Here is a 26,475-nt window from a genome sequence, read left to right as displayed (position 1 = left end):
TTGTATAACAAATTTGAGCATATTATGTGTGCAAAAGCCATTCTCACAAAGGCAAAAAAAGTTTATATTTAAAAGATTATATATAATATTAAATCTTCTAGAAGATGGTTATATTCTCCATATTGCCCTTGTTTTAAAATAAATTCATGTCCTAAAATCTTGACCATTTTTTTTTTTTTTTTGGTTTTAATGCCCTCCTTAATGTTGTTGGACGTATTTTATCAATGAAATGAATTAAATCAGCGTAATTTTACTTGTTATGTAAATGCCTCATGCTAATTGGTCAATATGATTAACTCTGAGGTCAAAAATTAGAGCAAAAACATTAAAACAATTTGCCAGATGGAAACCAACTTTTACGGCCTGGTTGTTGTTTACTTAACCAAGAAAAGTGGTATAGAAATTTGTAGCCTGTATCAGACCACCGTTTAAAATGCTTAAAGGAATCATCTATATATTATTTTTTACGTTCATGAAGTATGATACAGGACTAAGAGTTCCATTTCAGGCTAGGAATCAATGTTTCAGCAGAAAACAACTATTTTCAAGTTTGTGTCAGCTTTCGCCTGCTTCATGCAAGCATGATCACACAATCAAATATTTTAACAAAATCATTGCATAGGCATAGACTTAACCGACCTAAAGGAATGGTCATTCTCACTCAATGAGGTAGAGAATATAATTTATTATTTTCGTTTCAGTGAAACGCTGTTCCATCAGGTTGAACTGTTTTATATTGGTTATTCTGTTTAATCTTTTTGAACTTGTGATGCCTTCGAACTTGTGACAATGCTTATTTATATTGTATACTCCTGTAAACAGTGATGATTGCTTTTGTTAAATATTTGTCTCCATTATCAACTCTGTCTGTCTGTCTGAGCATATATATAGGCAAAGAGAAGCAAGAAATGCAGGGTGTAGAAAGAGAGTCTCCTACGGAAAAGAAACAAAACTCATTTATGCATTTTATTCTATGTACAGCAGACATGGACACAATTGATGAATATTATTTTTTAGGGTAGGACATGAGATAGTCATATGGCTAGATCATGGCCCCAATGTCATGTTTTTCTTGATAAACCTGTTGTTTAACTTTTTAAATGTTTAGCCTAGCAAACCTTTTAAGAATGCAAAAAGTATATATATAAAAATTATATTTTGTTTTTATTCACTTTCAAATGGTTGAAATGAACTGTAACGAACAATGTATTTATTTGTATTTATTTGTTTTATTACGTTTTAACATGTAACAAAAGAGACGAAGTGTAAAAAATTTAATAAACACCCCCCTTGAATAGATGCTCCCAAAAATGTAAAAAATTTAATAAACCCCCAGGCGTTTATTCGAAGCATTACGGTATATCAGTTCTTTAAGTCTGTGTTTGGCAAGGCTTAATTGGAGAGCAGCAACAACCAATGAACTAGATAACAACATTGCGCACATTATTAGATTCTTACTCAAGTAGCAGAAATGATTGATGTGATAATGATAATGATATTTCAACACACTTTTGAGATAAATATAATAATAGATCTAACCAGATTGCCTTGCCTGATATATGGTAATTTATGTTAATTCTTGTTTTACTACTTTATTTTAACATTTATATATATGTGTATATTTTTAATCATATATAATTACTTAATCAGTATAAAAAGGTGTATCGCACTGTTTCAAAATAGTGCAAAGTGCAATTTACAAAACTTCAGGTTATTATTGTATAATAATCTAATTAGAAGGTCAAGAAATTAGTCACAGAAATTATATACCAGCAAAATGTTTTAAAAGAAAATTATATACTTTTTGTATATGCATTTTGCAAAAACCGTTTTACAAAAAACTGTTTTTCTTCTTGTTAATTTGCCGAAATTTAGTCTATAGGAAAATTGCATTAAAAATCTATTAGGTAGGCCACATTTTTTCCTCAAACCCAAATGAAAATGGCAACAGAGAAAAAGCTTCTTCCCTGGCTAATATTTTGCAACTTTAACATAGAATATCTTGCAAACAAATAAAAACCAATATAAAAAATAATATTATTTTTGTAATTAATCTATATTGTAAAAAATGGTTAGACTAGTATATGTATACAATACTTTGACAATCTGGAATAAGTTACAGATGTGGAAACCGTTTCTGAATGAAACTTTAAAAAAAAGAAACAGTTTCCGAATTCAGAAAACAGATTTTATATTGTTTTTTTTTTTGTAAAACAGAAATTGTTTCCGACTTTGGACACTGTTTTTCAGTTAGGCTGGGAGTAAAATAGCTTAAGACGGGAGTAGATTTCATTAGAACTCAAATTATTGGTAAAGAGCTTTTATTGGCCAAAAGATCATAATGGAGAAACCCAATGTAGCTTGGGGGAAATTGAAAACTGAGATTGGTTTCAGTATTCAGAAAATATTTCTTATTTTTACACAAAAAAAGTTTCTTAACATGGAAACTGCTTTTTCAACAGGGAAACTATTTCAAAATCTGTACCTTATCCGGAACTGTTTGAGCTGATTTTCAATTACTTTTATTAAAGAGGGAGGTAAGCTTAAATGTGAAGATATCATGATTTAAAAAATCATGCTCATTCCCCTACTTCACTACAGTATCCGTAAAGACAACATCACCTGGGACGACAAGGGGTCTGTTAGTCGATGAAAATTACAAAAATAACTGACAAATGGTTGATAAAATAAAAAAAAAATGGAGATAATGAACTCTTTATGCAGATGGTGGACGAAAAAGATTGATGTAATTACCATTTTGGCATTCTCAGCTAATCTAAGTTTGCAAAAGGTTGGGTGCAAACGTCACCCTCGATAAAGCTATATGACCTATATACTAGTATAGCCGACAGGTACGTAGCTAATTACACTAGCTAGACATTCCTAAAATTTTAAAATACCTAGCTAAACAAAATCATGCAGCAGCCGCAGGTCTGTTGTGTGCCTCTGCTGCAAAATGACCTTTCGACCAGAAGTCCTACCGCGGTCGTGTCCTACACAAAGTCAAGTGAGAATGATTTTCCGTTTTTTTGACACCGAACTTTAAGAGCTTTTACCCTACGTGGTGCACGTATAAAGATCGCGTGATGTCTTTAAAAAAATATTTTCGGGTTCAAATTTAATGCCTATTTAAGGCTATTATTAAAGATGATTAATTGTATAAATTCTACAGAAAGTGGATCGTCAATTTGTCGATATCAAAATAATCTACTTTATTCCGAAAGTTTTGCCCTACATTCAAATTCGGTTTCACACATACGTTGATTTTTAGTATTAGTATGCCTTTATTGCAAGAAAATAAAAAGGCATAAAATTAACGATCACAAAATTTTAAAAAAGCGATCAAATAGAAATTGACACTAAACATGTAAATAAAATATGCTATAAATTATTTTACGTGAGCTTTTTTTCAGAAGAAAATCCATTACTGAGGAACACACCATTTAAATTGTTTTGATGGCACAACCAGGCAAATTTATTTAACAAAGACTTTGCATGATGAAGCTAAGTTGAGATGGAGTATAAAGAAGAAATTGTGTGTGTGTGTGTGCAAAAATTTATCTTAGGGAAATAATATTTGCGGACTTACGGTTAAATATATAGTTTAGTTAATTTTTGGGACAGAAAATGTTGTTTAGCTGCAAACTTTGAAGTTTTGCCTTACTTGGGATATCCTTAAAATTCTAAGGCAGCCGCCCTACTTCGGGGAGAATGGTCGGCCTATTTCAGTCTTCTCAAACGTGAGCGTACAAACAAAAGGTTGTACGTAGTAAAGGTGGATTGTCACAAGCCAAATTGAAGAGAAATAAACATTCCGCTATAACTATCCGAAAGCGCAGCGTTGTTGGGAAGCAAATAGTTCTGGGGACGAGGTTGACACCAGAGTGGGAAATATCTCCACTCTATGGAAGGAACTTTCACGGCGTAACTAATATCGATTTTTACCAAAGTTTCTTGCGGAAAACCGCTGAACTCAAGGCGTATTTCCACAAGGCGAATTCAGTGGTAAGTAGCACTTCAAATTTGTGTTTTGAAATAAATTTGAATGAATCGCCATCCATGGATCAAGGCATTAAAGTGGAAACCAATTTCAACAAAAAACGCCATTGATCGATTCGACCACATTTGTTTGAGTGGAAACTCGCCTTAAAAAGCCTAATGTTAACACCTTAAAAAACAATTAATTTGAATTCTTTCCCGTATCAGTAACAGGGTTTTCCAAAAATTATCGTTAATTATTGCAGCAAAATATTTCGCCTGTAACAAGTAGGAATTTCTACTTTTGCGATGTAGCAAATTTTTCGAGGTAAAAACTGCGCAACAAATTTAGGGCGGATTTCCAGGAAGCGAATTTGTATGAGCCACTTTTTTCGCGCGAAGCAATGTTTTGATTTTGCGTTTCCGAATAATAGACATGCGCACTTATTTCTGTAGGTACAAATGTTATATGTTTTTAATGTTGCAGGCAGAGAAGAGATCTTTCAGGGAATTAGTTTGCTGATTTTATTTTTAAAGTTTATGTCTTAGTTTCAAATTAGAAAGAGGAAGGCTCGGCCAAGAAGATTTTGCTTTTTTGATGAATTTGATTTGCGGCTCCGTAAACGGCTCAGGGGCTAAGAAACCCCGGGGACGCGAAGGATATGAGAGAAGGCACGGTCTAATTTAGTACCTAAAAGTATTTCTCTCAAAAATCTCAATTTCCAATATATATATGAAAGTTAATTTCTTTTTGCTTGTTTCAGCGAATTTCAACAGTGTTTCACTCCATCATGATGTTTAATCTTATTTTTTTACAAAACATTGGGTCTTTGCAACAAACAAATAAGTTCGAATTGAAAACTTTAAGGTTGGCAAGGTGTCCGCTATATAAATTGTCTGCTAGAAGTGTCCCCGTGAAGATTTTTCTTGTGGAGAGATTAACCATGATTTAGCCGGTCGCAGGTACTCATGCTATACAGCAATAGACATTAGGTGAAACTTTTTTCTCGTATCATGAATACCGATCTCCTACATTATGCCAATGTCAAGCTCTTCCTCATCGTGCTCTTCTTCTTCCTCCTCCTCAGACGTCAAATCATCGTTATTTTCGCGTTTTTCAGATTTAACCTTTCGTGTATTAAAAGCTGAGAGCATGCTTACGCCTTCTTGCAGGTCGTTCTTTATGTACGCAACGTTTGTTTCGACTTTATCTTCGAACAACGGTATATTACTTACGTTTAACGTGCTTTTAATATCGCTTAAAGCTTCGTCCAGAGAAGACATTTCAAATGTCCCGCTGTTTCGCGCCGCAAAACTGTTAACCTGTAGCATCAATGACGTCAATTTCGTTACCAATGTCTTTATGCGTTTGCTTTCCACGTAACAATGCGAGCTTTCCACAAGATGGGTCGCAGTTTCGTCACATTCGTGCTTAATGACGAGTGACTGGTCAAACATACCCAATTGAGGAGCAACAGTTCTCATAAACTCTTGCAAATTATTAAAAGTTGTGTTTAACTCGTGATTTATTTTTTCTAACTCTAAAATAACGAACGCATAATTCCTTTGGAACTCCCTTCTAAAATTGTCTTTAAAAGGCTTGCAACGCTCTGCTTCGCTATTCATTTCTTTCAGTTTGTCAACGTACTTTCTCTTTAAAGCTATGATTTTTGATAATTTAGTCAAATAGATCAAGAAGCGCACAGGAAAGCCACCATAAGTACCAGACGCTCTGTTGTTTAGCGCTTCCGCCAATCGTATTTGAGCTGGCAATGCAGTCACCAAATCTTCACGGCTTCGCCTTCCACTAATACCACCAATAATAGGTTCTAACAAGAAAAAATAAGTACTTGTAAAGGTTGCATACGTGAAGGTCATCGAAATTAGACAACACAATTTCAGGACCATGCAGGGCTAATCAGCCCACTCTTTTTGGAGAAGTTATAATTAACCACAAACTACAGGTTTTGAGAAAATAAACATTGACGTAAACGACAGTTAAAACACCCGCTTTAAGGAGACACTAGAATGGGTTAAAACTAAAACTTCGGTTAGAGTGTAATCTCAATTTAAACATTTTTAGCCTGGCACAAAATTGTATTTTGTTGCGAATTAACACGATTGTAAATACGCTTGGCATCTTTCTTGTTTCATTTTTTTGAAAATAGTAATGAATAAAGAGGAGATTTGACAAACACGCCCCTTGATAAAGTTGAAGTCGGAGATAGGACATTGTCCAACCGAGACGCAAATATGTCCGATAAAAATCAGTTCTGGCCTGTCATTTTGTCTGGCACGCTTCTGTAGATACATCTGTATACGTCTGTCACGCAAAATGGTAGCTAAGCTGCGCAAATAGCGAGAAGCACACAATGCGGTATAAAAAGGACGGGCGAACCCGTGGATTTTTCCACGGGCTAACGACTAGTCTCCCCTATTTGCCGATTTCAATTGTACCAATATACGAATCGCATATTGTTACAATCGAAAGCGGCAAAAGTTTGTTTGTTTTAAAAGATGACAGATCTTTTAAAAATATATATAATCATTAACAGATTATACCAAAGTTAGCGATTTTTGTATTTTTAAGGACTGTAAACGTTTCTTAAAAATTAAGGAATATATTTACACACCTGGTGGTGAGCTAGCACCAACTATCTTTGGGCGCTCCTTCACGATAAACAACTGCAGGTTCATAGCTTCATACTCTTCACTAGCAACTTCCACATCAGGAACAGAGTGCGTGCCGATCCCTTCCCTAATACAAAGTGCAAAACCAAGTTACACCAATTAGACAATTAGATCATTTTAAATGAGAAAAGGTATAAGCCATAGTAGGTCTTCATAATTTCAGCCAATTTTTCTTTTCATTTTATGATGTTATATATTTCACGACTTAATTTTTTATAACAAAATTTCCCTGAAATTCGAAATATTAACAAAATTCCCTTCTACTGACATTCAAATCTAATTTAATTTTTTTTCTGATTTGGCCACTCTAATTTCATTAGGCGCGTTATGACCCATTACTACCTAAACTTTCCTTTATCTAACATTCTCTATATATGTTGTAAGGATGGGCTTCCGAAACAGCTAGATATAATAGTTAAAAAATACTCCTGCACAAGTTAAAACATCAAGTGAAGTTGCAGTATAAGAAACACACCTTTCGAAATTAAGAAACACACCTTTCAAAATTAAGAAACACACCTTTCGAAATTAAAAAACACACCTTCCGAAATTAAGAAACACACCTTTCGAAATTAAGAAACACACCTTTCGAAATTAAGAAACACACCTTTCGAAATTAAGAAACACACCTTCCGAAATTAAGAAACACACCTTTCGAAATTAAGAAACACACCTTTCGAAATTGATTCTGTATGTATTACTTGTGTTGTCGACAGCATCCACAGTACCCGTAAACAATCGCAATCCGTCACCCTCAGGATGGACTTTTGCTGTCACTCTGGTGCCTATCACCATGGGCGTGGGAATTTCTTCTGGAAGATCTAACAAAATAGAGAGACGTTGTCAACATAGACCAAGTACCATAAAACATCTGTGAAAATAACTTCGTCTGATAACTCCGTGCTGATGCTGAGAAAGAAAAACTTCATAAAAACCAGTTTAAAAGAAATTTAAAAGATACTTTTTAACAAATAGCTAAATTAGAAAATCGATTGTTTTTTAAAAAACTCTTTAACTATGAAAGCAGTATATGAAAAAAACTCAAGACTGATCTTTTTCAAATTCTTCAATAAAATGCTTATACGTGGGCTTGGAATACGTTAAAGCAATACTCCATTGACCAGAATGCATTATTAAGAAGCTTTACTCATAACGAACACTTACCACAACAACAGCAACAACAACAACAACAACAACAAAATACAGAACATCATTTTAAAAATAACAAATCAAGGGTGATTAATGCCTCTCAATGGAGATGCTACATGCAGCCTTAATGAACGTAACAGACTAAAGACATTATTGATAATATAAAGTTAGTTTATAGAAAGACATTTTTTGGGTTTATTTTCAAGTATTTTTTGCGGCTTATGTAATTTTCATCACCTGACTTAGACACAAAAGTGAGAATCACATATAAACATAAAAAGGACCGGGGTTCAAATTAGGACATTCAAAGTTTACCACAACATATTCATGACTTGTTCTGAAATTTCCATGACATGTTACCATTCTAAACATGTCGTTTAAAAAAATGCATAAATATTTATTTCCTGTATGTTATTAAAAAGGCTAGTTTTATCTATTTTTAATTGGCCAAACATTGAAGATACCTCAAGTATAACAAGAGTTAAGAACTTACAAAGACAGGAAATAAACTGCATTATACCATAATAAATCGCAAAAATTACCTTTGAATTGACTCATGTCAGTGACTTCAAATCCCTTCAACTGGTGTAAGTATCGTATCTTTTTTCTTTTTTCCTCTAAAGAAACTCTCTCTTCTTGAAAGAACGCTGGAGAACAACGCCTAGGCTTACCCATCATCCTTCGAATCATAGACCACTGGGTTCTCGTCAAGTTTTTTATTTTAATATTTTTAAACATTTGTTGAAGGCAACTTTGGAAGTCATTTTCACCCAACAACAGCGCTCTATCAATGTTTGAATAAAACCATTCGTAATACACCCAACGGCGACCAGCAGACTGCTTGAGGATGTTGTTTATGTTATTTAAAAGTCCCTTCATAACACGCTGCTGTGCAGCAGTAAAGTATGGTTCATTTACCAAAACACCATCTGGCATTCTTGATGGATACGACTGCTTTCTTGTGTGAGTATGCACGTCTACATATGATTCCAAGCTTTCATGTGATGTTCTTTGATCATTGTGTACATAAGGCCGTTTCAAAGGTGAAGCATCCTGGACAGCTTCCTAAATATTTGCAGCACATGATTAGTTTAACAAAAATATCGTTGGTATATTAAAGGCTAGTTTATTACGAAGATCACAGGGTTCAAGCATTAGGTGTTTCTTGCAGCAGTGCACCTCAAAGATTGTATATATTACTTTTTTCAAAAAAAATGTCTGTGAAAAAAATGTGTCAAATATGTACATTTATATACGTCAAATTTATATATATATGATGTGCAAACCCTGTGCACTTAAAGATCTTTTCAGGGACATGACAAATCAAGTATCACATTTCTAATTTTAGAAGATAGTGTTTGTACTCCGCACCTGCAATGCTGATTTATGTTTTCTTGGCATATTTTGGACTGAATCATGAAGTGTCACTAAAGCTTGTGCAGAGCCCATGTCTTCAGTTTCATCATCTTCAAATTCCAGCTTGATAATTTGGTCATCCTCAATCTCATCAACAACATCCATTATTATTGTCCTATAAAAAATAAAAAGAGTAGAATTTGAATTTGCAAGTTAATTTTTTTATTTATTTATTGAAATTGCCATTGAAATTTATAAATAGAACTTCAAGAGCTTAACACCGACATTATCAATGTTTAAAGTGTACCAGTCCTACTGATAAACAATGTGTGAAAATCTTCAAAAATTTTAACAAAACATCCATATTGTAGTGACAGTAAGCTCTTAAAAATAATGTTTCTTTTCTATTATTAATAATAAGCAACTGAAATTTGGTATTTTGGGGTCATTCACAACGTACACACTAAAATTGCCAAAATTAGACGTAAGCAAACATACACTTTTACTAGAACACCCCTTTTTGCATATGCACTTTTAATTATATGTATCATTTTTTAAGAACCAATTCACACCAAAATTTGATAACTTAATTTACTGATCCCTGAGATTTCGTAATGCGAAAAATATGTATGCTACAATGAAAATCACCCCATTTTCTCTGGTACGAAATACTAAGTTTTTAGCTTAAGATTTTGTAAAGATTGGGAGCATTGGTCTCGTGCATGCTATACTACGTGAAAGTCTCCCCCCATGATGAATCCTATTCCAAATTTTTCAATTTTTTAATGAAAACAAAGAGTTTTTTTAAATACTTCCTGGATTCTCTGCATCGGCTATTATGTAAAAAAATCCTATAAAGATTCCAATATTTACCAATTCACTTTTACTGAACCAAGACTAAAATGACAATTTCTGTAAATACTTCTAGGTGAAATTGTGGAAACAACAATTATGGAAACATTTTAAAGGCACTGTCCTATTTATACTCACAGATACCTTATCAGCCCTTTTAATACTAGATATAACTAGCGTTAATTTTTGAAAACTAGGGCCAGCAAAATTAAAGCCGGCTTTAATAAGGACTGGTCTAAAAAAAGACCAAATAATGGAGAGAAATTGGGTAAAACCAGTGATAATTTGTTCACCCTTCTTTTTTTATAGCGTACTATATTGAAATACACTTCAAATCATTTTGTCAATTCACTGCAATCATAGGTTATCGTGTTTATCAAAATTTGACATGAAAAAATATATATACACCTACATTTGTTGATATGAAAAATTAACAACTTGTGATACTGCTAAACATCTTCCAATTGAGCATTTAAGATTCATGTTTGTAAATTAGACTGTTGCTAATTTGGAGGCTGAATAAGTTAGACTTTTACTATGTTGGACTGATTTCTAACTTAGACTAAAATCATCCGCTGAAGTCATATTCTAGGTTTAGTTGGGTCATTTATCAAATTGAACTGTTTTTGGGTCCCTTGACCAAAAACTCTGCTTAACTAGGATTTTTACCTTAAATTTGTAAGATTTGAAACATCAACTGTTTAAAAATAAAGTAAATACCATTATGTCAGGCATGAAACAGAAAATTGCAGACAGCGTTCAAAAACAGATCAACAGTCTGACAACAAAGAAGGGGATGACAACACTGAAAAATTGAATAGGAGTCCAGTCAGATGTAGAAATACATTCATTCAGGAGAGTGAGGCCATTTGTGTCTGAGACAAAGGATTCCTCAATATTGACCACATGAGTAGAGAACCATACAATTAACCAATTAAAAGGGCAGTCAGTATTAAGTTCACAGGTATATCGGTTATTCCAATTTTCTGGTGGTAAATTATGCTGGGTTTCCTAGCTACAAAATTCACTGAAACATTAGATCATTTGACTTTTTATCCCTGTTACAAAATTCGTTACCATTTCCATGTCTTCTATAATTTAGATCAAAGAAAAACAATCAAATTTAAGTAATTTATGTTTTAAATTCAGAATGGAGATGGAATTTTTAACCAAGAGAAAAAGCGTAAGAGCATCTGATAAGTTTCATTGCATTATGTATATTTTTTCATTTTTAGGCAAATAAAACAACAAACTTGAAAACCCACCCACAAACATCAATTGATGCTTTTTATGGCAACTTGAGTATAGATTCTGCCTGTAACAGGCCAACCACATAAAAAATAGAGACATAGTCTGGTATTCTCACACATAGAGTTCAGAAAACATATTTGAGTAAACAAAAGTTCAAATTGCAGCATTGAACAAAGGAGTTTCATAACCAGATAGGAAGAACTGATAATTAGCCTGCAACAGGATAGTTATTGCTTAGACAGAATAACTATGCAGTATCACTTAATGTAACTTTACATGTATTCAAAAGTTACACCTTTAAACGAGCTTTTAGCTACATCATAAGTTTTAACCTATTGTTATGTACATTAGCTATGAAACAATAGAGTTCTTGTCTCCCACACAAACTTGGCGTAAAAACAATTGTTTATATCTTAATTACGGGACGAATGACAGAAAATAAATTCACATAAACATGAGTAAGTTTTGCCTGTTTTACACGTTAATAGTTGTACATAAAAAAAGAAATCCCTGTATTTAATTCTGTAAAAGGGTGAAAGCAGCCATACAAAGTTTTAAAGTCATAGTATTTTATTTTGGAATGACAAAAAAACAACCATACAAAGCTCAAAAATCATGGTATTGCATTCTAAAATAACAGGGAAAACGTCTCATAGAAGCTTAAAGGCGCGCAATTACCCTCATCGAAAAAAATTAACATATACATTTTTTTTATTTATTCTAAGTCCAGGACGAGTCATAAATATCCTAAAAATGTGAAGAACTGAGAGTTGCTAAAACTTCAAACAACGGTACTTTAATTTCTTAAGTTTTTTGTTGTTTTTTCCAGTCACCATATTTACCAATTTCCTTGATCACTCATTCCCGACCAAGGACTTGGCCCTCACAAAATAATCGTTTTTGGCAACCATTTTTAGATCTGTTCAATCGCAGTCATTAAAAATCAAGGACGGGCAAGATTTAGCCAACAAACTTACTCATTTTGCAAGGTCTCTTGGAGACAAACATCACAAATCTTTGATGTGGCATAATAACAAAAACTTCCAAATTTGAGGTGTAACAAGCAAAGTGGATGTGTTCAAGATCTATATATACAATGAAGGCAACATGTATAAATATTTTAAAAATTTTTTTTAACTTGTGGGGGTACCTTCATATATCTCCTTAACCCGGGAGACCGGGGTTCAATTCCTCTTGACGGCAATTCAACATGGGAGAGTAAATGTTACCATAGCCCCGGGTTAACCCAAGCCATGTGAGGGAAATTGGGAAGATGGCTCCATGTGTGGGCCATTGGATGTTGCCGGGAGTTGTCTAGTAGAGCGTGGCCCCTAATTGGGCCTGCGTAGCTCAAAATGAGCATTAAATACTCTAGGACTCTCCATCTAAGCCATGGCCCCTTCTGGAAATAATAAACAGGGTATATCCCTCGATATTAGTGAGGCTAGCAATGTAAAATATGCACATCTATCTAAGGCCACGTGTAAACAAATTTCCTAAAAAAAATTTTGTGTACTGACGGGTCCTGGCAGATGTCATCAAAATTCAGGTTATGGTTCTCTTTTCCAATTACTCCTGCTTAAGTTGATTTTCCACAGGCCTTTATATACTGACTAGTATTAAATAAGTTATCAAGTATAAAAAATAAAGAAAAGTGCTTTATGTGCTGAATGGAGTAACGTAACTATAAGACTGGTGGTACAAAACTAAAAACAAATGTCTTATTGTTATGTGCAGTTTTATTTTTCTGGGTAGTGTGAACTCCATTCTTTCATTCGCAACAAATGGATTTTTTGTATTCTTTTTTATTTAAACAACTAAAAACACACCTTAACGTTAAACATATGGCAACCTCCAGTTTAGATGTTATTTACCAATTGACAAAATGCACCACAGAAGTTGTTTTGGGTTATTTTTTATAGTTTCTTCCTGACTGATTAATCAAGGGGCAATCACCAAAAAAATGTTCGAGCTTAGCATATGAGTAGCTTGATAATTACACGATCAGATTATCATCACGCAAAAAATGATGCAAATTCGTAAAACTATAAGCTAGCTCTCTTTAGCTAGCTAGCTAGCTTAACTTGTCTAGAAGAAAGAACTGAGATTATAATACCTTTAAACTACAACCACCTTAGCTGTTGTCTGGTAAAGGCAACATCAAAAACTTGCCACACATAAAAATTCCAGCCATGGGTCGTCAGCACTGAAGATGTTTTTAAACTGAACCGCGAGCACCCCGATATGCGTTCTTCGGGACCATTTAAATAGTCCAGGATGTTTTAGCCGGGAATCGGATTAACTACTAGGCCACGAAAACAAAGCTTGGACGTGAGCGGAAAGAGAAGGCGAACACGATACACTTTACTATTAATTTTTGCGCAGCGGAAAGATCTACGTCGCACACATTAATTTTCGCGCAATTTTTACTTTATTTGCAAATAACAAGAAAAATAGTAAAGTTCTGGTAGACAAAATATAGATGCGTTGCGATTATCGCCATTTGATATTCGTGTTTCCGTAACATCATTTTCTAACTCAGCGGGGTCCGCGCAGAGACAGACAGAGGACGGCTATTATTATAGAGATTTTTGCGAGTAAATTTAATTCAGAAGGATATAAATAGAAAATAATAATGAACATTTTTGCATTTTTTTCGTATTCTTTTTAATGGCTTTATAATTTCATCGACGTCAAAAATCGCTAGAGGTCAGCGATAAGCAGAACTTGGCGATTTCTTCTATCAAGTCACATTATGCCAATTTATCTCAGACGCAACATAGAATGGCGTGCATACTTGCTTTACTTACAAAACACTCTTCAAATGTCAACCATGAGCAAGCATTGTTATTTGTCGAGTCTAATTTTGCGGCTGGAATGTTTTACTCTGTCTTTTAATATTTAAACAACTAAGAACGATTTAATTAATAAATTAATCTAAACCCAATGAATCTGTATGATTACGGGGTTTGTGGTCTGTTAAAGCACAAAGAAAACCGTAAACATGCTTCAAACAATAAAAAATTTAAATATTATTGAATAGAACATGTACAATAATTTACAAAATTTCCAGAAATTAAATCATAACATTCGTCATGTCAAAAAAATTAAAGACAGGGAGGTCAGTTTGCTAATTATTTGAATACACACGCAATAAAGGCTGGCCTTTCGATTTCAGAGTTCCAGGTGCTATCGAACCTTTTTCAGGGAATGATCTGGTTTATCAAAAACAGAAATTTTATTGAGAAAAGAAAGTTTCGCAGATAGGTTTCGTAAGCAGATGACTAAAAAAGCAGACCTTAACAAAAACAGATTTTCATGCAATAAACATTCGAAATAAGATTATCAGAAATATGAAAAAGTTTACACTGTACAGACTTCCATAATATTTCCAGTGCGATTTTTATCCAAGAATTCTCCCTATCCCCCGTATTTACATGGGCTGACAAGCCAAAATAGTTTTCGTGCAAATCAATATATACAAAGTTGTACATATGTTTATTTTTTAAAAAACGTATTCTTTTACTCGAAGTTATTGCTATTTAAGCCAACCATTTAAGCGCCCAGAAAACACAAAATAAAAAAAAATCACTTTTTCATTAGATTTATCCCAGTTATCTTAATAGAAAACAAAATCGAATAACATTAAAATAGATTAAATAAAAATCTCCACCATGTTAGTCCTAACAATGAATTTAACCCATTTTTATTTATTAACCTAATTTTACCAAGAGTGCTTAAAGTATGGAATTCGACCTGATGATGGTGTGGAAAAGCTTTGTCAGAATGTTTTTAAATAAATGTGTTACAAATAATTTTTTCAGCTGGTGTAACTTTAAATTTACATAAGAGATTTTACTTTTGTTATAAAAAAATACAAAAACAGTTAAGAAATAATGTATTTAGTATAAAATTATTAACATTATAATATATCAACCTTACCAATGTCATAATTTCTGCTCAATACAGTATCTGTGCACTTACGTTCTAGCATTAGGTCTCCTGTCGTCTTCCACCTTAGTTTCAATAAACAGCGAGTCGTTAATAATAAATCCGTCATTTTCAAGTCTGCTTTTTTCAAGAAACATAGGACATCCAGCTGCGATGTTCATTTCTTTTGTGGGTCTCTGAAAACTTGAAGAATTTCGATCAGACAAAAAGCTCTCCTTTCTCGTTTTCGACACGTCTTCGTGATTTAACAAACGAAAGGAAATTCGTTTCACAAAGGGCCATTTTAATAACTCGTCATATTGTGATTTCATAACAACAAAAAATATGGACAAATGAGTGTTCTTTCCCATCCCGTCACCATTCAGATAAAGTCTAGTACAGAATTTATAACCAAACACTTCCGTGAACGAAGGAGCACTGTGCAAAGCTGTAATTTTACCTTTTTCAGCTTGACTCATCCGATATTTAAAATTGTCAATTTTCCACAGCTGCCTACCGTTGTATGAAGTGTTCTCTAACAGCTGCAACTTTAGCTCCATATCTGCTAAATTAGAACTTGCCATAGCACTGTTAATATCTAATTTTTCAATTTCCTTACGACAATTTTCAACTTCTTTTGACATTTTGTTTAAATTATTATTGTAATCCACAAGAGGGGAAAATTGTTCTTTTTTCAACATGTCGTTCAAGTTGCTTTGAATACTGAGGAGTGTTTCAATTTGTTCTTCTCTCTCGGTCTGGCTTCTTTTACTTGATTCATATTTCGTTAATCGGCACTGGACGTCATCTATTGATGTTGCAAACTGTTCCTTTGTTCTGATTTGACTTTTTAACTGTTCAATTACTTGTTCAGACATAACTGACTGATGTGATGATTCAAGTTTCTGCAATTCCTTCTGAAGTTGTTGATAGTTCCTTTCCAACTCGTTGTGTATTTTTATCAATCGTTTGTTATCACATTCTAAAAATACCAGTTTCTCCACAACAAGAGCTGCATGTAACGTCTCAGAATTTTGCAAATGTATGGAAAGTGTTTCATCATCATTTATCTAAAAAAAGTTATAGGTTTAATTTCATATACAACTATTTACCACATAGGGCTTGTACAACATGGTATGCAAGAAGTTTAATTAAGAACAGAGAATGAGAATTTTGTTTAGGTTTGATATATACTTTTATGTGCAGTAATCAAAATGTTCCACAACAATTGTTTTGCAAATTTTATGCAAAATAAAAATAGATGTTAGCAACCCATAGAAATAATGTTGGCTTTCCATGTTGCCAATGTAAAAATACAAAATATGGGAATTACACCAAACATAACTGTAAAAATACTAAGGAAAACATGTTTATAACCAATACACACCTGGTGTTTACATCCAACCACAGTATACGGGCACACATTTCCAGCTAATATATTTTCACAATTGTGAGTGTGATTGAACATCTTAGTCCTTGCTATCATCGAACCACATTTAAAGGGACATTCTATTGGTCTTTCTTCACAAAACTCTTCATGCAACTAAAAATAAATCAAACTTTACATATAGTGTGAACTTTTCTTCCAGGGGTGAAATAGAAATTAAGAGGAGTGAAACATCAGGGGGATGCATGATAAAATGTAAACAGTTTGAAAATTTTGTGTTAAAAACTTCTTTATGCTTTCTTTTTAGAAATCATATTTACAGTCCTGCTTGGCCTCCATGTCAGTTTCTTCACTAAGTAATCATTTTGAGGCACTTAAATTCTAAGAGTAACAAAAAAGCAGATTACTTTTCTGCAGAGAATTACGTTCACACCACAAGAAGCTTGAACAAGGCTATTTGGCATGTGTTGCAGTTTTGCTTAATGATTTCATAACAAAAGCTTATATAAAAGACCGCATTTAAATAGTTTCTTTACCTGAATTTCTTCATATGGTATTATTTTATTGCAATTTGAGCAAGGTACTTCACGTTTCGGACATTTTTCTGATTTATGTTCTTCACTTTTCGACTTTATAAATTTTTCACCGCATGCATTGCAAGTAACAGAAATAAATTCACAAGTTACTTCATGAGACTAAAAAAATAACAGAAAATAGTATATATTTATGAACTCATTGTTAAGTGGAAAACCAATGCAAAGTCACCAATCACAGCAAAGTCAACAAAACGTTAATACTGCATTTGTTATTCATAGCTTTAAGCTGGCCGACACAAAACGCTAATTATTATAGAAATATTATTTGTGCAAGAAAAGGAAAGGAAAAATCTTGACAAATCATCACAAATTTTGAGTGTCCATCTAAAAACTGATCTAACTTATTCTTAAAAAGGAAATACAAAAAAAAGATAGAAGAAAGAAATGCTCATATTATACTGCATGTACAGGTTTACCTGAAATCTGATCTAAGAACCTCATTATTTTAATTTTAATTTTATGTGACTTACATTAATATCAGAAAGAGCTCCTTTCCATGTGCACCCATTTTTTTCATTCTCACATAAACATTCCAATTTGCTGATTTCTCGAGAAACACTTTTATCTGGAAATATATCAATGTCTTTGATTGGCTCCCCATCAATAGGACAATATCCAGGATTGCTATAAGATAGGAAGCATATTAACACATTTGTTATATAAAAATAGACAATATATTTAAAAATAACAAATATTATTAATACAATTTAATTAAATTCATTTTAATCAGTTGTTTGTACAAAATTTCCAGTAAGAATACAAATTTTTAATCTGGTGGAATTAGATTTTTTTTTTACTTACATTACTTGTTTTTCCTGGTAACACTTTCGGCATGCCAATTCACCTCTCGATGTCTGCACTGGATCGTTCATTATTTTATCACAAAACTTGCATATGTACTTATGGTTAACTTGTTTTGCTAATATGACATGCCGATCACCAATATATATTGAAAAATGATTGTTTTGATTTGGTAGCATCTCCATTGTTTCTATGATTTACCATAGACTGGTCTTAACAAATGAAATAAATCTGAAAAAAAGGACACAAGGGTGAGCATCAAAGGTGTATCAGTGTTTCCTGGAAAGTATATAAGCTTTGAAATTTTAAGTTTAATAAGCATCAATTGACGCATCATTTAAATTTTGATGACGTCAGCAATGATCACTCGATGCATAAAATGTTTTCACAATTGGGCTATTTCCTGTCCAGGATGGTCTGCTATATACGTTTTTTACAGCATATAATGTGGTTTGCACTCTTAGCTAGCTAGCTTTTGATCTTATATAGATGGCCATCACCTACATTAGTATTTACAGGGGCTAACACAGGTCAATTTAGACATCGTTATAAAAATTTTTGGGACATCCAATTTGAGCGCCCAAAATAGAGAGATGAAAACTGCCTTACTTCTTCTAATGATGGATAGGGAAAAAATGTGGTGGTAACGGTCATTCCGTGCTTAGCTCTCGTTGAGGTCGGACGTATCTAAAACGCTTCGGTCTTGGCGCGCTAAGTCGAAGAAAGAAAAAAGAAGACTAAAGCTTGAAGAGCTCCTGCTTTGACAGCTAAGTCCTTTTTGATTTATTATATACTGTACTGCCTTCTTTACTTCATTTATATCTTTTCATTTCTTTAATTTGTTGTTTTGTAAGTTTTTTAAATTATTGTTTTTGTTAATAAATTGTTTTTATCCCAGTCAGTTTTTTATCCATCTATCATCTAATATGGTAGCTTTGCTGTGTTGTGGGTTCCTGCTGCTCCTTCTGTGTAACATCGTAAGGAAATGGGCTTGCCTCAGATCCTTCAAACATAGTTTTGGAAGAGCACATAACCGTAGAATGATCTCTCTACGACTTAAAAATAACTTTACTCAGGTAGGAAACCCCACATTTACGCTAAAACTGATTTTTGTGTTTGTTGTATTTTTGAGCAATACAAAACCTTCGTTCAAAAGTAGCTCACCCAAAAACAACGAAATGAGTCGACTAGATAGGAGTTTCTTTTCTATCTCTTCACTTGATGCCTGCAATTGAGTTTCTGAAAGTCAGCTCACTCTCCAATTAAAATTAATGGCTTTATCAAAACTTAAGCCAAGCAGGCACAAGTATTTCTATTTTTTAATCCTCTTGTCAGGGGACATCTGCCTCAACCCAGGTCCTGTTAAGTATCCCTGTTCTTCATGCTTAAAACCTGTGGCAAAAACACACAAAGCACTTTCTTGTGACAAGTGTGGATTATGGGCTCATAAAAAATGTGAGCGTATTTCTGATAAAAAATATCAACAATTTATGAAGACTCCTGAAGATAAACTGTTTTTCGTTTGCAGTCCCTGTCTTTCTCGTAATTTGCCCTTTGCTAATGAGGAGTCATTTGGTGACGAAATTCCGGACAACATCAATATTACTATTGATGAAAACTTTGATTTTGAGGGAATCAGAAATGGGAAGGGCTTAAAAATGGCCCATCTCAACATTAATGGTCTGTCATCCAAACTAGACTATGTTAAACTTCTGCTACATCAAACAAAACTTGATGTATTCTCCATCTGTGAAACCAAAATTGATGACACCATCACTGACAATGACGTTAAAATTGATGGCTATGTTTGTTATAGGAATGATCGGAATAGACGAGGTGGGGGTGTTCTAATTTTTGTTAATGAAAACTTGGATAGCCACCTTTTGAAACACCTTTACTTCGAAAATGTTGAATCACTATGGGTGAAAGTGTGCCTGAAAAAAACTAAACCTATTTATCTGTGTGGGGTTTACAGGCCACCTGGAGGTAGTGATTTGCAGAGTACCGAAAACCTGTGTACTCATTTTAAACAGTGTTTTAACAAGCTCCCAAAAGAAAAAGAAGTTTTTATCTTGGGAGATTTTAACTGTAACATGCTTTCAAAATATGCTCCTTCCTCCAAAATAAAGGAATTATGCTCCACTCTTTTCCTAAAACAACATATTACGGAGCCAACTCGTGTTACTGAAAATAGTAGCACTCTTATAGACTTGATACTTTCTAACAGTTCTTGTATTTCTAAAACTGGTGTCATGGATTTAGGCATCAGTGATCACAATTTAGTTTATGTGATTAGAAAATTCAAAAGGCCAAAATTTGAACCTAAAACATGCAAGGTTCGTAGCTACAAGAACTTCAGTGAAGACGCTTTTCTGAAGGACCTCAGGAATTTAGACTGGTCATATTTTAATAATTATGATGACCTTGATAAAGCATGTGAGAAACTGAATAAAAATGTTAAAACAGTGGCTGACAAACATGCCCCTTTCAAAACACATAGATTTTCTGGCCGTGTTGAGGCATGGGTCACTGATGAATTAATAATAGCCATCAAAGAAAGAGACTTCTTGAAACGGAAAGCAACAAAAACAAAATCCATCATAGACTGGGAAGCTTTCAAACAAAAAAGGAACCAGGTAATAGGTCTCAAAAATCGACTCAAAAACGAGTACTATAATGACGTTTTGCAGGACTTTCAAAAACAGCCAAAACAACTTTGGAAAACCCTAAAAAAACTGGTTCCTGATAAGTCAGGCAATACTACCTCGATAAAACGAGTAGTCCAAAACGATGGTACAGAAACTTCTCACCCAAAAGAAATTTCCAACACATTCAATTCATTTTTTGTCAGTGTTGGTGCCAAACTAGCCTCTAAATTTTCTTCTGACACTACTAATGTTAATCCACCTGTTAGCGGACACGATTTTCGGTGGGCTCGTATTGAGACCAAAAGTGTCGAAAAAATAATTAGATCACTAAAACTTAATAAAGCTACAGGCTTGGACGGAATTGGTTCACGACTGCTAAAAGCAGGTTCGTCAGTTTTAAGTATTTATTTATCAAGTCTTTTCAACAAATCTTTATTTACTGGTTATGTACCTAAATGTTGGAAGACTAAAAGGGTCTCGCCTATTTTTAAAAGTGGCAATAAAACAGATCCTACTAATTATCGGCCTATCTCCATTTTGCCAATTCCTATGAAAATTTTTGAAAAGTTAGTGCATGAGCAAATGTCTCATTTTATTTCTGAGCACAACTTCCTGAATGACAGACAGTCCGGATTTCGAAAACTCTTTTCCACAGAAACTGCAGTAGTCGATGTCTCTGATTTTATTCTTACTGAGCTCGACCAACATAACTTTGTTTGTGCTGTGCTCATTGACCTTAAAAAAGCTTTTGACACTGTTGATCATAAAATTTTGTTAAAAAAACTATGGTGTTTTGGCATCAGAGATGCTGCCTTTGACTGGTTCGAGTCCTACTTAACGGACCGAATGCAGCTGACTCTTGTAAACGACACAGGATCAGATCTGCTTCATGAAGACGCTTCTGGGGTGCCGCAGGGATCTGTGTTGGGGCCCCTGCTCTTTCTTTTGTATATTGATGACTTAAAATCTGTCATCAATTCAAACTACCACCATCTATATGCGGATGATACAATAATTATTTCGTCTCATAAAAACTTGGATACCCTTGTCTCCCAGGTCGAGTTAGAACTTTCGCAAGTCGACCTCTGGCTGAATAATAACAAACTGACTATTAATACGGACAAAACTGAAACAATCTTTTTCGGCAACCACAGCCAGTTAAAAAAAGTTGAGAACAAAACTATCAACTATATGGGTATTCCTTTGAAGAGGAGCGAAAAAGTTAAATATCTTGGGGTAACATTTGATCAAAAAATGCAATGGGAAAAGCACATTAATGACATAAATAGAAAAATACTAATTAAATATTCTAAAATTAGAACCATTGCATCCTGTTTAACACCTCACACAAAAAACCTTTTAATTAATGCACTTGTCATGCCATATTTCAACTACTGCTCCTCGGCATGGGCTTGTGCCACCCAAGGTAGATTGGGAAAACTAGAAAAACGATTAAAATGTGTCCGTACCTTTCTTGGGAAAGAGAGGGAATATTCAATGAATAATTTACTCATCAAAAACGATGCCATATTAGTTTTCAAAGCCATGAATCACATTGCTCCTGATTACATGCGCTCAAAATTCCTTTTGACAAAAAACTGTCATAATCATCAAACAAGAGGAGCTTCAAAAAACAGGTTCACACTTCCCTTGGTCAACACGGAATTTGGCAAAAAAGCCTTCCCATTTAGAGCTGCAAAAGTGTGGAATAATCTTCCAGACCAAGTGACCTGTGATGGAAGTCTGCTTTCGTTTAAGACTTTCATCTCTAATGTATTTGGCAAATTCTAATGGAGATCACTTTTTAATTTTTTAATTTTTGTTTTTTATTCTTTTTCTTTTCAATTTTCACAGATTATAAATGTTACTATGTTTGATTGAGCTGAGGCAGTCTAAGGTTTATCATTTTTTGTTTCTTTTTTGTTCTAGTGGCCCCCAGTGGAAACAATCCACTAACTATAGGTTTTTGTGATTTTCTGGGCTAGCCACTTTAAATATTTATTATTATTATTATTATTTATTTAACGGTTCTTGAACTTATAGGTTCACTTTAAAATATTAACTGTTTGACACAAAAGAAAAAGGAGTCTGTGCACGAGCTGGTTAAAAAGCGCACTACAAATTTTTAACCAATAGAAAGGAAATATTTTCCCACAAATTTTCACTGAAGGAAAAAAAATTATCATAGCCTCTTTCCGCAATTCCGTAAAATAGTTCTGAGAATGGGTAACGGTTTCCAAAAAGGGAAACCCAAATTAGAATAAAAAAAATTAGTTTAGGAAACAGTTTCTGGGAAACCATTTTCCTATATGACATGGGAATCTCCCTAAAAACATTGGAAACCGTTTCCCTTTTAGTGTCATTGTTCTGCCCAATCTTAGGACGCTGCCCAATCTTTGAACATAAAATTGCCCAGTCTTAAGACTGGCCGGCCAGTCTTAAGACTGGGCAGGGCGTCACAAGATTGGGCAAAAGACCATGTTAGGCCCGTCTTTGGCGCCTTTTAGATTTTAAGAAAGGGATGTACCACACAAGCTCTGTTTTTTGTGACTCCCAACAAACATTCTCAGGCACATTAAAACATCATATTTTGGGTACTGTTGAATTAACCCGACCCGTTTTTGAACACAGTAGAGTGAAAATCGTAGCTAGCTAGCTAGGTAGGTAGCTGGTAGAGCACGTGTTATACATTTAGCATTTATATACAGCTTGTAGCAGTGGCTAAATTTTAAAAATAAAATGTTTATATTTATGAAGTATCAGAAAAATCATATTCAACCATATTATTAGTTAGCTAGCTGTTATTTCATTGGATGAGATGTTTAGCAAGCTAGCTATAATATGGTTGAGTAGTTTCAATGTTTTATACATAAAATACATGGTATATATAAATTTTTGGCTTTTGATTTTCCAAGAAAAGTTTCAATTTAAAGTTCCTATTAAGAGGTAAATTCTAAAAATTTTATTGTTCTGTTTGTCTTCCACAATTGTTCTAAGATTGGTCATGTACGTGCGTAGATTGGGCAGGCCAGTCTTAAGACTGACCACCCATTTGTCAATGTCGGAAGATTGGCCTGGCCAGTCATAAGGGGCCTTTGAAAATTTTTTTCGGGCCCTGTTAGCGGGATATCGCCGCTAAGATTCGGACCCCCTCCCCCCTCTTTTAGTGGATTTCCGTCTGTGAAATACACACATTTGGATAAATCTTGGAAGGCTCAGGGGCGTGTTTTGTAGATAAAAGTTATCGGAATTGATGACAAGAGGAATTATGCTCATGAACGACGAAGAATTTTCAGGCCACAAACAAATTTATGAAATTTCTCAATCCTTAGCGCATTTTTTTAAAAACTTTAGACCCCCTCCCTGCCTTAGCGGCGATATCCCGCTAGCGGAGCCCAAAAAAATTTTTCTAAGGCCCCTAAGATCCCCATCTTAAGACTGGCCAAGAGCGTTCCAAGATTGGGCAGAACATCATCTCCTGAACTGTTAATGTAAAAGATACAGTTATCTCACAAAATAAATACTACTACTACTAGCTATGTTTACACAATCTTTGGGATAAATATATTCCACTGCCATACTCCTGGATGTTTTTAGTTTGTTTTTTTTTTGTGTAAGACCAGCCGACTACCAATGGCTAGTTCAAAATGGTAGTTCAAATTCTACAGGTTATAATAATTATAATAAATGTATATTAAGCTATACCTCAAGGAATATTGCTTTTCTTCTTCTTTATGTTTTCTTGGGCCTGCAACCACAAGATTTCACGTAGTACAAAGATTTTGCAGTTCAAACTAACTTTCGTCGTGTTGAACGTTTTACCACACGCTTGTTGATCAGCCGTGATTAATATTAACTATAAATTAACGTATGGCACAAATTATTAAATTGCCCAGAAAAATGTTTTTTACGAGGCAGCTTACTTGCACGAAAGTTTTTTTTCTGGACAGGACGCAGAGAACTGTTCTGTCATCTTAAAAATAAAACTGTATACTATGTGCAGAACATTCCAAACACGTCTCGTTTTAAACAATATAATGTAGTTTCAACTTATCAACCTGCGATTAGCTCAGTTGGTGCCTGTTTTCCCTGGTGTTATGGGAATTTCCCAAAGACCGCAATCTATACTCATATTTTGATGATCTGAGAGCAGGGGCGTTCGAAACATTAGTATTTTAAGATTATTTTGTAAGTGTTTCATGCAAAAACACGTTCAAAGGTGAGTCAAAAAAGATTTCAGTAGATTTAGTGACGCTGACGCTCAGGTCAAGATAATGGAGGATGCTCGTTCTTTAAAACAGATCAGACAGATAGTGCAATTCAGCGCAATAAAACATATGACTTATCTACCCCTATAAATCCATGCCTGTTATCACATATTAAACCGAAGATTGTTAGAGCATTTCTTATTTTACCATTTTTAACTAGTTGTCAACATTAAAAACGCCAAACAGCCAAACGAAGTTCTTTTCAATGACAGCAAAACTATTAAAAATAACTCGCTATATATTATACCTAAAAAATTGCTTCACTAGAAGCATCATAGACTTTCAATAACTTCTTGCTTGAGATGTATTGTAGAAATAAAAGTTATGTTGGATAAACACAACTATAAATATAATTTTGGGTGTTTCCACATTTCTATTTCCTAGAATTATATAGATCATAAAAACCCTAAAACAGGGAAAAATTGTTTTTCGGAAAAATCGTTGTTTTCAAACCTGCCAAAAATTTGTTATTATAGAAAAACTACAGCTACAAGTCATAAATTATAAAAAACTTTTAATAAAGCGAAGATTTTTTTTTAGTTTTACCTTATCAGTAAAAAAATTGACATAAACAAGTCGGTAAAAAGATTTTCGTTGGTAAATATTGAAATTTTTAGAAACACCCTTTTGCATAATAATTTCAACTGAAAAAAATTGGGCTGACAATATTCAAGGTTTGTATCCTAATTCTTAACCCATTTGGGTTTTTTAACGCATTAAAAAAGCAAACCAAAAATAGACAAAAAAATTATTAAGAAAACGACAAAATCTACGACAAATTCAAAACATATATTTTCATTCTCAGTAGCAAGCTTTCGCCGTCCTATTTTGAATAACACGGTCTATGCCTTTAGAATTATTTTAAATTTTTTTCTATTGTTAAAATTTTATTCCTATTGTTACATTAGCATTTTACCTCGTAGTTAAAAATGCTATACCATTTTTAAAAAAAACCGGGTAGATTAACCCGTTTTTTTGTGGGGAAAGTCCCTTTTCTTGTTGTTGAGTTCGTAAGGGAAATTTAAAGTTGTAAGAACATTCCCTATAATAATTTCACACAACTTTACTGTTTTGTAGAACATTTCAATTGTGAACCAGGAAAAAAATGGAAAAACAATTTAGGATAGGTAACCTTTACATGGTTGCAGAATAAGATGCCGAATCACAATTGTATTTTGCTGTGTTTACATGGGGATTTCATATCTGGGTTGTATGAACTGCGCATGTGCCATAACCACGAGCATTTTAAACATTGTTTACGTGAAAATTTTAAGGACAAATAAGTTAAATTTGGCCAAAAAATGACTAGACTGGAGGCTGAAGCACCCTAAAAATAAAATTTAATGTAACTTTTGTGATGGTTAGTAACAAAATTTAAAACATACTGAAAAAATCCACAAAAATGTTAGCATAAATATTTTCTTTCGTTGCTTCCACTCTATCTCGTATCTCAATCCGTACTTTTTTATGATCCCCTTTTTAACTACTTAATATGTGTTTCCAGAGCCTGTTAACTATTTACATTGAGAGCTGTCATATGCGGAACGTTGACGGATTCTTGGCACTAG

General features: G+C 33.8%; 2 protein-coding genes across 3 annotated transcripts; both read right to left on the bottom strand.

The window, feature by feature from the left end:
• Window positions 1-4,722: 4,722 nt before the first annotated feature.
• On the bottom strand, window positions 4,723-13,551 carry LOC130641126 (protein lin-9 homolog). The gene is made up of 6 exons (XM_057447792.1): window positions 13,394-13,551; window positions 9,190-9,349; window positions 8,361-8,883; window positions 7,343-7,490; window positions 6,612-6,736; window positions 4,723-5,807 (listed from the first exon to the last, which is right to left on the bottom strand). The coding sequence occupies exons 2-6, from the start codon at window positions 9,337-9,339 to the stop codon at window positions 5,008-5,010; spliced, it is 1,746 nt and encodes a 581-aa protein (XP_057303775.1). The 5' UTR covers window positions 9,340-9,349; window positions 13,394-13,551; the 3' UTR covers window positions 4,723-5,007.
• Window positions 13,552-14,285: 734 nt separating this feature from the next.
• LOC130641127 (TNF receptor-associated factor 3-like) lies at window positions 14,286-25,262 on the bottom strand. Of its 2 annotated transcripts, XM_057447794.1 has the most exons (7): window positions 25,155-25,262; window positions 24,345-24,495; window positions 17,992-18,222; window positions 17,661-17,814; window positions 17,131-17,289; window positions 16,595-16,750; window positions 14,286-16,277 (listed from the first exon to the last, which is right to left on the bottom strand). In XM_057447794.1, exons 3-7 carry the CDS (start codon window positions 18,174-18,176, stop codon window positions 15,258-15,260), a joined length of 1,674 nt encoding a protein of 557 aa, XP_057303777.1. In that variant the 5' UTR covers window positions 18,177-18,222; window positions 24,345-24,495; window positions 25,155-25,262; the 3' UTR covers window positions 14,286-15,257. The 2 variants fall into 2 exon arrangements, with proteins under 2 accessions (XP_057303777.1, XP_057303776.1); XM_057447793.1 differs by lacking the exon at window positions 25,155-25,262 and having other exon boundaries at window positions 24,345-24,612.
• Window positions 25,263-26,475: the final 1,213 nt, after the last annotated feature.

The sequence above is a fragment of the Hydractinia symbiolongicarpus genome, chromosome 4 (genome assembly GCF_029227915.1).
Source record: "Hydractinia symbiolongicarpus strain clone_291-10 chromosome 4, HSymV2.1, whole genome shotgun sequence".
NCBI classification, from domain to species: Eukaryota; Metazoa; Cnidaria; class Hydrozoa; order Anthoathecata; family Hydractiniidae; genus Hydractinia; species Hydractinia symbiolongicarpus.
Note: the sequence above shows the minus strand (reverse complement) of the source record. Positions and strands in the feature narration are given on the sequence as shown.

Excerpts from the sequence above, each read along its gene's own strand:
- LOC130641126 (XM_057447792.1), bottom strand. The coding sequence starts at position 9,339 with ATGGATGTTGTTGATGAGATTGAGGATGACCAAATTATCAAGCTGGAA. Across the intron at positions 8,884-9,189 it reads AACATAAATCAGCATTGCAG|GAAGCTGTCCAGGATGCTTC; the intron begins GTGCGGAGTACA and ends GCAAATATTTAG. Across the intron at positions 7,491-8,360 it reads TGACATGAGTCAATTCAAAG|ATCTTCCAGAAGAAATTCCC; the intron begins GTAATTTTTGCG and ends CTATTTTGTTAG.
- LOC130641127 (XM_057447794.1), bottom strand. The coding sequence starts at position 18,176 with ATGGAGATGCTACCAAATCAAAACAATCATTTTTCAATATATATTGGT. Across the intron at positions 17,815-17,991 it reads TACCAGGAAAAACAAGTAAT|CAATCCTGGATATTGTCCTA; the intron begins GTAAGTAAAAAA and ends CCTATCTTATAG. Across the intron at positions 16,751-17,130 it reads TACCATATGAAGAAATTCAG|TTGCATGAAGAGTTTTGTGA; the intron begins GTAAAGAAACTA and ends ATTTATTTTTAG.